General features: G+C 40.7%; 1 protein-coding gene across 3 annotated transcripts in view; it reads left to right on the top strand.

The window, feature by feature from the left end:
• The first annotated feature begins 200 nt into the window (after window positions 1–200).
• SENP6 (SUMO specific peptidase 6) overlaps window positions 201–11,387 on the top strand; it is a 78,148-nt gene continuing 66,961 nt past the window's right edge. For 2 of the 3 annotated variants that reach the window (XM_062572836.1, XM_062572835.1), the window contains exon 1: window positions 212–491. In XM_062572836.1, coding sequence (XP_062428820.1) covers window positions 440–491 — 52 coding nt within the window. In that variant the 5' untranslated portion in view covers window positions 212–439. Of the gene's footprint in view, window positions 492–11,387 lie in introns of all 3 variants that reach the window. The other variant, XM_062572837.1, reaches the window with a different exon arrangement.

Genomic DNA, 11,387 nt, shown 5'->3' with positions numbered 1-11,387 from the left:
AGGCCGCGCCGTTCATGGGCGAGAGGGGCGGCAGCGGGGCGCGCCGCCTCCCCTCTCGTCGCCCTGCCCGTGCGCTCGCAGGAGCCGCCGGCGGCGCCTCAGCCAGGCCCGTGTGCGCCGGCGGCCGCCATCGGCGCGGCCCGGCCGCGCTCGCTCCCGCCCGCCCGGGGGGCCGCTGGCGGCGGGCAGGGCGAGGGAGGAGCGGGCGCGCCGCCGCGCTTCCTCCCGCCCCGCGGCCGGAAGGCAGCGCGGCCCGGGCCGCGGAGCGTGCGGACTGGGGAGCAGCAGAGGGACGGGCCTCGGCGGCGGCGCCGCCGCTGCGGGTCGCAGCGGCTTCCGCAGTGGGGGCGGGCGGCGGAGCGCGCAGGCCGGGGGAAGGGCCGGGCCCCGCCGCCGCGCGGGGCGATGGAGTGAGGCGGCCGCGCTCGGCAGCGCGAAGATGGCCGGCGGCGGCGGCGGTGGCGGCTGCAGGGACAGCTTGTTTCTGGAAGGTGCGTGCATGGCGGGAGGGGGCTCGCGCGGCCCCGCGGCTGCCCTGGCCCGCGGGCGGGCGGGCGGCGGGGCGCGGCGCGGGCCGGGGCGCCGGTGCCCGGGGGACGGCGACAATGAGCGGCGGCCTGGCGGTGGGGGAAGGGTGGGTGCCGCGGGGGGTGGGCTTGGTGGAGGGAGACCTGCGGGCGAGGGAGGGGTTAGTGCGGGTGGCCCGATTCCTCCTCCTCCTCTTTTTTTTTTTTTTCTTTTTCTTTTTCTTTCTTTCTCCTAAAAACGATCCCTCGGCTGCGAGAGCGCGGCGGTTCTTTGTGGGGCAGAGGGGGCGACCGCGGCGGCGGCGCTCGGTGAGGCGGCGGGCGCGGGTCCGCCCGGCGGCGCCCAGGCCCCGGCCCGGCCTGCGCCCGCCCCGCCGCCAGGCTCCCGGCGCCGCGCCGCTCCCGAGGGCGGGCTGAAGGGAGCCTGTGCCGGGGGCTCCGCTCTTACTCCTGCGTTCATGTTACTGGGATGAGGGTCCGTCTGTCGGCTGTAGCTCAAAGGAGCCTTTAGCGTTTCACAAAACCTGCAGTAATTTTTTTTTTAACGTACATTTTTTTTCCTCCCTTTAAAGCTCCTAAGTACAATTTGTGATGGAATTCGAATGTATTTATTTGTTGAGCTTTTACAGTTTAACCGATTAAAAAAAATCTGCTGATGCGGTCTTGCAAAATTGCTGGGAGCACATAGATTATTGACACAGGCAGGTAATCTGCTAAATCCTTACCATTATGACTATGAAGGAAAAAGAAAACAGTAATGAAACAAATTCCTTTTCACAACTAGAGTTTTTCAAGTTGGGGATAGCAAGAGTTTAGTATTGAAGATTTTGTAGCACATATGTTACACTGAACATACCTCTTACTGGTTTCTGTTGCTGTGGGGTGTTGGGCTTTCTGCGCTTTTTTAGTAGAGGTTCTGGGCTAAAAGTATTGCATGAACAAAACACTACTTGTGTCAAAAAATTAATCAGAAGTTCTGGTGTTCAGAAACTGCTTCTGGTTAATAACTCCTGTCATGTTACCTCCCCTCTGTCTTGACAGTGTGTAGTGGTGACGTGCAAACACCTCGTGTTTTTCCTGCACTCTGAATAGTGCGGTTTGTGCATACTCCTAGAAGAATGACAAGTGTCAGGATGAAGGCTGTTTGCTGTCTCTCGTGTGCCCCATGGCTGCACACTGCTCAGGCAGGTGGCTCACAAAAGATGGGTTTCATATCTGCAGTATGTGCATGTGTGCAGTATACACACACTCTTTACTTTCGAGATTCCTTTCCAAAGTTGATATCAACTTAATGCTGCACAGCATTCCCGTTGGAAGTTTCCATATTCGATGATCAGTGGATGAAGTTTTCAGTTAGTGTCTTTCATTTTCCCGTTATGTGGGGGCTTGTCAATTTTAGGACTAAAAACACAGTAAGAAACGTAAGACTGTGAGAGTGTGCATGCACGTGTGTGTTAGGAATTCTGTATGACACAAACGTAATGTGGACTGCGGTGGCAAGAAGTTTCTGAGGTGGACCGCGTCCAAGTGGGATGGTATTCATACAGCAGATCTAGTAAAAGCAGACTAAATTTTTACTACTTTGAAGCAAAGGAAAAAGAAGGCTTTCAAATGTTACTTAAAAGGCTCTTTTAAGGAGTGTTAACTTTACAGGAGAAAGTGTTTTTCTCAGTAATCTGGAAACGCGTAAGAGCGTATTAGATCAGCCTGGGATACTAGAATTGCCATTACCCAAAGGTCTGACTTGAGACAAACAGTGAGGGTCAGACTTGTGAAACAAGTGTAACTTGGACAAAAACGTGATAGAAATGCGTAGAGTAGGAAACAGGGCAGCTTGAACTGCAAGGTGAGGATTAGTGTGAGAGTCTGGTGTTATAGCTAGTATGAGTATATTTCACAGACTCTCTTGTAGTATATGTGAGTAAAAACGAAGTTGTTTACTTGGTCTTTTTAAGAGTATTACATTAAAGGCTAGTAGAGGAGAGGGGAAGAACTCTCTATCCCTCCCGGTCATTAATTTGCAAAACAAATGAGTGCTGTACCAAATGGATGTTAGTTCTATCACTGTAACTGAACTCAATGTAGTGGGAAGTGTAATTTTAAAATACATACATACGTGTGTGTGTGTGTGTGTATATGTACACAGAAACTTTTGGTGCTATCATGCTTATGTTGACTATCAGGCTTAAGAATACAGTTAAATTGATTGCTTGAAGTGTGATAGTTTTGCAGATTTTTGGGGTTTGATTTCAACCATCCATTAAAATACTGCTTTTCTCTGATTTAGTGTAACAAAAGTTACTGTTCAGAAATGTAGCTATTATTCTGTTATTGAAGTGCTTCCTTTTAATATTTTTAATTTATTCTCTAGTAAATACAAAATGGTCTTTCTGGAAAAAAAAAGTGTTTTTTGCGTGATTTATCTATTGCCTTTCTGGCAATGCTGTTCTTCAGCATAACTGTACTAGTATTCAGTTTTTGTCCGTTTCTACCTCTATGACAGATAATGTGTTGTCATTTTTTTATGCTGTATTGTGTAGATGATTTTATGGGAAATCTGAGGAAGGTTCAGGGTTAATGTCTGACCCTTTAAGGCTGTATTTGTTATCGTTATAGAGCTTATTATGTATTGATATGTATCATACACATTGATATTATGAATTGCATGTTTACTTTTCTTGAAATGTCAGAACCAACATTTCAAATACTGAAGACTTTGGAAAGATATCATACTTTTTGTTATTAAGCCTAGTCTGAATTTATTTTCCTCCAGTAAGATTTCAAATGGACAGAATATGCAGAAATTCATATTAACAAAGTACCCCTCTTGCACGGGAGTTCTTTCCTGATTTGGGGAACTACAGATTTAGCAAATAGAGGTTTTTACATGTGCAGGAATTCCTGTGGTTTTTAATTGATAGTTAGACCTGAAATACAACCCAATGATAGACATTTCTTTTTGGATTTAGGATGGGGAAATGTTCAACATTTACTGTAGGAATGGAGAGTGCTTTTGAAAAATGGTGGGAACTCTTCTTATATTCTAACTCTTCGGATATTACGGAGCATCAAAGAGATTGTAATCTTTCTTCCAATCCTAGGTTTGAAGTTTCTCTTCCATGATGTTTGTACAATAGATAGCAGGCAAACTTTGGAGTATTCCTAAATGTGTGCATTCTCCAGAAGAGAAACATACAATCTCTTCCTGTTTTCTCAGTCTTCTGGTGGTTACAGTAGTGATACTGAGAAAACTAATTTTGAAGTTTCCTTTTGAGGACCTCCTCTCTAGGGAATGTTGTCAGTCCCTACCTTCAGAGGTGCTGTGAGATTTCCATGCAGTGAGTACAGGAATTTGCTCAATTTTCATTCCATTTACTTGGCTACAGGTTTCCTAATAATAGTGAAAACTCTTTGGACTACTCATTAGCAGCAGAAGAAAAAATTTTAGAATTATCTGCCTGAGGACTCCGGAAGATTACTCTTTCTTTTTTTTATTCATCTCCCATGTAAAGAATTGTCTGCACAAAACCGAAGGCTGTGGATTTCTGTATTTTCTTAAAGGAAGCTGAGGTTCTAGAGTGGCACAGAAAAACATAGTGTGTGTATATATTAATTTATAGAAGTAGAGGTTACCATTAAGCATGGTGGGCAGTCTTTCCTGCTTTTTATTTTTCATGTTATTGAGAAACTGTGACATGAATAGTACAAACTTCGCTCTGCCTTCCTAATTTGTGTTTGGAGAGAACCTATGACAATTTTCCACATGCTATGATTCTACTCACTATTTTTCTCTGTACAGTAAAATTTAATTATTATTTATTTTAATTATTTTTAACCATTGTCTGACACTTTTATCTCCTTCTGGAAGGATGTTAGGTTAGGACTGAGTGGGAGGGAAGTCTCAAGTATCATTCACATTCTTCCTTTTCTTTATCATAATTCAAACTCTTTTACTTTATGTTTTTGAAGTCTTCTCTAGTCTCCGTGAGTCCTTTCAATGTCCAGATATGTTCTCTTCCTTTCTTTTATGTTTTTGAGAGGAGTTTTCTACCTGACAGTGAGAAATTTGTGACTCTCTCATGACTGTTACCTTGTATGGGAGGTCTCATTCATCATTTTCTGGCATTTGGATTTGGTAGTAAATGCTGCTTTTTTGTTAGTAGGTTTTTTAGCCTTTTAATAGCTTTTTTAAAAAAAGTGAATTAGGAATATTCCCAGTGACATCTTTATACCCTTCTTTCTATAAATACATATATAAATATAAAAATATTAGTAATGCTATAAATAATAATGGCATCAGTGGATGCCTTGATACAGTTACAAATGTGTTGCCTGCACTGATGCTTTTATGATCAGACTATTTGGATTTTTTTGGCCTTTTGCTTCAGTTTTCTGTGCAAGGATAACATACATAATGGGTTATTTGTTGTTTTTGTTTCAGTAACAATTTTGGCTTTTATGACATGTTTCTGGAAGATGCTGCATAGATTTCACTACCATTTCACCTTTTCTACAGAGTTTTGGCTATGTCTGTAATTGAGACAACTGAGGGATGTCAGGGTATTTTGTTTTGTAGCAGATAATATGAGACTGATCATCAAACTGTACTTCTAGTCACTTTTAGATACTGCTCTATAAAAACGTGAGTTTTTTTGAGAGTCATCTTTTGTTGTCATCTTGTCACCTCCCATCCCACCAATTGCTTTTGAACTCTTTTGTTTTTCCAGAGGAGTAGAGATCTTTGAGATCTCTACTCCTAGAAACTAGAACTAGAAATTTTGTGAAACTTGGTTGTATTTATGGAACAGCAAAATCAAAATTAGTGGCCCTGAAGAGAAGGTATCAGTATTTCCTCCGCATGGTTCAGTTCACTGCTAACATAGGGGAGAGAGCGTATGCAGGCATATGTGTGTGTATCCTGGAGAAAGGAGTGGAAGAGCGTGCAGGATAGCTTCAGATAGTCTAGGAGGCTGAGAAAACAAGATAAAAAAAATGGAGCTGTTGTAGGGGCGGGAGGCTGTAGAGATAGAGGAGAGAAATTATTTGGAGTGGGAGGGAAGGGCAACAGTAGATCTTTTCGTGTTCTGAAAGGCACTTCCATTGGGGAAAAAGCAGATTGTACCTTTCCCTCCTTCCCCTTTTGCCACCGCTTTAGCACCTATTTAGTTTAAAATTAGATTTTTATTTTTTTTTAGGTAGTGATGTTCTTACATAGGTTAAACTGTTTTGTGCTCTGTACTTCACTGCTTGTTTGAAGTTAATAATTTGCCTAGTGTGTTAATTTTTCTCACTACCTGTATTCATTATAGAATTAAACACAATGATAGATTTATCTAGCATATTTAATTTTTAAAAGCATATATTTTTAAATTTCCTGTTGTTGTTTAACTGCAGAGTACGTATAGTATTTTCAGGTGAAGTTGGTCATAAGGAGCATTAACATCAGTTTTACACTGTAGTAAATTCAAAGTTGGTGTCCTGTATTGGCCAAGTCGGTTTGCAGGTTCGGAGGAGTAAATGGCACTTTCTTAATAGATGCTCAGCAGCCTGTGTTGTTGGATATCATAAAACAAAAGGAACTAACTGGCTACCCATTTCCCTGACCCTTCTGAAATGCAAGATATCAAGTGTTTTTCGTTCTGCTGCTGAGGCCAAGAAATGTCTTCTCCTTTAGGAAAAGTGGAAGAGATAATCAGTTGCTTAAAGAACTGGCTAAAATCAAACTGTGTAATTCTTTTCGTTAAATCACTGTCTAATCCTGTGACACAAACATACAGGATGGAAGCTTTTTATGAGAACTACTAACATCATATAACTAGAGCTTAGTAGCTCATTACTGCATTCATATATTCCTGAAATGTCTTTTGAGTACTTCCAATAGAATATAGTAAATGTACTGAAAGTTTATTTAATTTTCTCATATGGTGTAATCTCCCTGCATAAAACTGGAGATTGTGCCGAAGGGGATCCAATCTCTGAGTTAGAGCATAGTATAAATTAGAATACAGAATGGATAATGGTTACTTGGATATTGTAACTAACAGGCATGATTAAGAGCAAATAACTTCGGAGAAAGTTTTTTTTTTTTTTTTTTTAATCTTTGATGTAATGTCTGCTGTGAGTTAAAGAAGTAGCATTTAGGAAATGCTGCTGCTTGAATAATTTTTGTCTAAATAATCTATGGAAAGAATTGAATTGTATTCTAATGATATATGGGAGTATTTAGTTGTTAAAATGATTGTAGTACAAACATAAGTACTGATGTCTTGTAGTTAACGTACACAAATAATTTGTAGCTCACAAATATCAGGGGTGAAAATAATTCTTTCAAAATAAACTGTCCGGAGAACAGTAAAATCATTTTGATGTGATACTTTTGTACAGAGTAGTGATAAATTGTGTGTACAGATTTCTTAGAGCAATGAACTGTATGAAATTGCAAAGTCCCTGCTTTTATCTTATGCTGCAAACTCCATTTTGAATGTCAAGCTGCATGCCAACTATTTTTTAAGCCATGGAGGCAAAGAGAATGCAAATTATTAGCTGGTTTGGGTGTAGGGACTAGAACATGGTTAGCTGCTGCACTGCTCAGGGGGCTCCTGGGCCCCAGCGCCATGCCCCGTGGGACGAGTTGTGCCTCTGTGCCCCTCTGCCCTCAGCGTGTAGTGGGTCCCTCACTGTCCACCAACCCAGACCTTACCAGTCTCTTGCCAAAAAGATTAAACTTACTGTGTGCGTTCTTCCTAGAGTGGCACTTTGCCAAACTCTGGGTTCAGCAAAGGGTAAGTGTAAGAGCTAGGGCAGCAGGATCGGACTGGGGAGGGCAGGCAGACTTTGCAGCTGAGAGGAGTAGGACATCTCCTGGTCACTTCTCTGGCGAGCTGTTAGGTCAGCTTAAGTTATAATATGTAACTTCAACATCAGAATAGATACTTTCGTGAAACTGCAGCTTTACTCTTCCCGAGGAAGTTCAAGTGTTTTAAATAGTAGGTTAGCTTCTATGCAGAGCTACTTCACAGTGAAGGTTGGAGGAAATAAATTAGCGAGCTGTGGTTATCCTTCTCAGGTTGGTCAGCAGGCCTTTAAAAAGTTTTTGTTAATGGGCAAATACTCTTAAGTGCTGCAGAAGGAAGGGAATGTCTTTGTATCCTTATTCCAGGAATTCTCATGAAAGAATAATTTGAAGTGGAAGACACTGAATTTGGAATAGCTTATTCTGTGTGATTTTTGAATGGTGTAAAATCAATTGTAAAATTGAAACATTGGAGCAAAATCTTCCTGTCACGCACCCCAACTTTCTGGCCATATAGGCTGTAACCAAAGTGTACTCTCCCTGTCTTATAAAAAATAAGACTTGTCACATAGATGTTTTAGGTGTTTTTATCATGAGCATTGATGATATTTTGCTGATGTAGTAAAACGTAATGCTATATGACATGATTAATACTAAACTTAGAAATCTTATCTACAAGAAAGAGCTGCAAGAGTATTTGTTATTATCATGAAAATGTTTTTGTTCAGTACCATGGAGTTATACCAAAGTTCATACTACTGATGTATTTTTATTAATGTTGTAGGATATAATACTGTGTTTGTTTGGCATGTCCAATTTAGCAAAATATGAATATCCTACTGATGACAGGATTTAATACAGCAGTCTAACGGAAAGGTTATTCAGAAGCGCATCAGATGAGAATTGAACTATGCAGTGGATGTTAGGTTTCATATCTACAATCGTGTTTGTAATTTCTGAGCTCATTTCTACTGGGAGCTCTTACTATACACCGTTGCAATTTTATTTCTACCAGACTTTACTGTTAGAGGCAGGATCACCTACAATTAAGAATAAACTTCCTCCAAAATGGAATTTTGGATTACTATGGTTCAACTAATTATGACTGTATATCGCCATAACACAAATATGTAATAGCTGAATCTTTACCTGGTGCATACTGGAAAATAATCTCTGTCACTTGTATAATCACCAAGTGCTTTGTCATCTAGCAAAATTGTTGTTTTTGCAGAAGGCACTGCTCCCTATTTGGAAGACAGACCTGCTCTGTGCCCTGTAATAGAAAGGACTGATAGAAACTTGGAACGGTTTTATGGGTTTTGCTAGGTTTTTGATCAGGATAAGCATGGTAGCGTGTTTAGCTGAAGATGGCTGGAGCTCCTCTCCAGCTGTAGGCTAGTCTCTCAAAAGCTGGATGTTTTGCTTCAGCTGCCTTTTGGGTGATATATCTTGAATATAAGGCTTGTAATTGGGTGGAGTTCCAAAGCTAACATGTTATTTTGCAGTTTTAGGTATTGTATGACCAATAGCACTTCCTCATTTTCACTGCCTTTAAAAATAATTACTCAGTGAGAAAATGTTTGCCTTTCCATAGATGTTAAAAGTTCTCTTTTGACTCTTTAAAAATAAAGCCTGTGTACTGAATTTTAGTATACTGTAGTTTAGTTACAGTTGTTTGTGTTCCTGAAGCTCATTGTTGTTATGCTTAGTGAAGTTTGATACTTCCATTACAAGGAATCTTTGTATCATTTTGTTAATGTTTTTGTACTAAAGGAAATTTTTATAACTTTTTTTGTAACAATTTAACAATTTTTGTATATATAATGGAATTAACCCTCTGTATTATGCTTTGTCCCTAATTTTTCTCCTTCAAGTGTTACTTAAGCCTTTGTGGGGTGGGATTCAGTAAAGTTAAGATACTAAATACAGATGTCTAAGGTTTTGGTGTAGTTGGTGGAGCCTAGAGAACTGTTCTGGTGACTAGTCACCAGGTGTCTGCCTAGCTGGTCCTTGGACTCGCTGCTTTGCCCATCTCTGACTGCCAAGGGAGTAGAGGTATGTAGTGTGAGCAGGAGGCTGTCATCTCTGTTTTGTATTTCTTTGCTTTTTTTTTTTTTTTTTTTTTTTTTTTTCCCTTCTTCTTCCTTGACAGGCATGATCTATTTGCTTCGTGCAAGCACATGTGCTTACAAGGTCATTTTTAACATGGGTCAGCTTCCATGTGTGGGGCCATACTGTATGGCCATGCAAATAATTGCACCAGCATAGCTATGGGAGGAATTTTACAACATCTAACTGCTCGGTGCTGCTCAGAGTGACAGCCCTAGGTCCCTTCCGTGGGACAGGACTCTCAACAGCTTTGCTTGACTCAGCATTGGCATTTAGCATGGCTGCATGGCAAGTTGGCTCAAGAAGCTAAACTGGCAGAAAAAAAAATGGCTCTACTCTCGGTGGAGCTCATCTGTATTACTTTTCAGCCATATCAGCAGTCCGATCCGGCTGCCTGCCATCTTACAGGAGCATGAAAGTTAGCCAGTGTCACAAAGAGTAGGGAAAAAACAGGTCTTTGGCCTTTACTGAAAGGCAAATGTAAATTTTTCTCTCAGAGCAGAGTTTAAGTAACTCTTACGCTCATTCCTTTCCCTGCTCAAATTCTTCTGAGATTTGCTTTTTTTTGTTTGGCCAGTGATCTTTTTTCTGTGTTGTTGCTTTCTTTTTTTCTGAGTGTTCTTTGCTGTCTATTTCAGGTAATACCGAACAATTGAGAGCATGAAAGTGTCTTGCTTTTTTTTCTCCTTTAATTACATTCCAGAGTTTTCTCTTGTGTTTTAAAATTGTCAGTTATTCTCTTACAGAGGTCATGAATCTTTCTGAACTTCCATTTTTTCCAGTGTTTTCATAGAGATAATACCTATCCTAAATTCTCTTGTAAAGTTTGTGGGACAAATTTACAAGTGTTAAATAATAGGAATTCTTGATTTTTGTCCATCTTTTACTTTGTAGTTGTAGTACCTTATTTCAACACAAAGTTCCAGTTATTGCACCGTAGCTGGAGACCTCCTCAGTGTTGGTTGCCTAATTTTCAAGTACTTAGATTAGATTCTTTATCTTATTCTGTAAGTAACACTTTCAGCATTTTCTAAAAATAGAAATCAGAAGTGTACAGGTCAGATGAATAATAAATTGTAAGGTTTCTTGCTGCATTTTGCTTAACTTATAAACTCTTCCAGTGTTTGGAATTTGAGATCGGATATGATTACCGTCACATACTGATTTGCCACAGAAATCACATTCTAGAATTTCTAGTCACGTGGCATCTCCTTTAAAGGAACTTACTAGCTTTATACCCGTTTCACATTTTGAGGGTATATTTGCAATTCATACATTTTCCCACTCTCTCCTAACCTACCTTCCAAATTTTCCTGTAAAACACTAAAACCTTTTTCTTCCTCTCTGAATTTTTTTTACCGTATCTCCAGTCAAGTAAAAAGTCTTATATAAATAGAGAATTAAATAAAGCTGTACTACTAGAGATGGAAGCATCACTTGTTTGGTTTTTTTTTTTTTTTTTTTTTTTTTTGTTTGTTTGTTTGTTTGTTTTTTTTGCTTTTTTTTTCTCCTCTATTCCTGGATCCTGCTTTTAAAATTATTAAGGTTATTTCACTTGTGCAGAAGGACCAAGTAGGTGGCAGACTTACTGAGAGTGAAAATAAGGAAAATGACTCCCTCAGGTACATGATTTGGGGAGTGTTTGTGGTGATGGTGCCTTTGTTAAAGGTCCGCACCTACAACTAATCACTGATTTATTTAGTTTTGTCTTAGAATCACGTGGGTTGGAAGCTGCATGATTGGTGACAGGATCATGCAGGTTGGAACCAACTTCCTGCCCAAAGCAAGCCCAATTAGAGCAGGTTACTCAGGACCTTGTCTAGTCCCTGCAGCCTCTCAAATCAACCTGGCCCAGTTCTTGACCACCCTCATGGTACAAAGTAAATAGGAAACTTCAACTCAATATAAGAATCTATGTTCCAGCTTGTGTCTCATCCTTTTATGTTACACTTCTCCGA

The sequence above is a fragment of the Rhea pennata genome, chromosome 3, assembly GCF_028389875.1.
Source record: "Rhea pennata isolate bPtePen1 chromosome 3, bPtePen1.pri, whole genome shotgun sequence".
NCBI classification, from domain to species: domain Eukaryota; kingdom Metazoa; phylum Chordata; class Aves; order Rheiformes; family Rheidae; genus Rhea; species Rhea pennata.
This window is presented reverse-complemented; position numbering and strand designations above follow the sequence as displayed.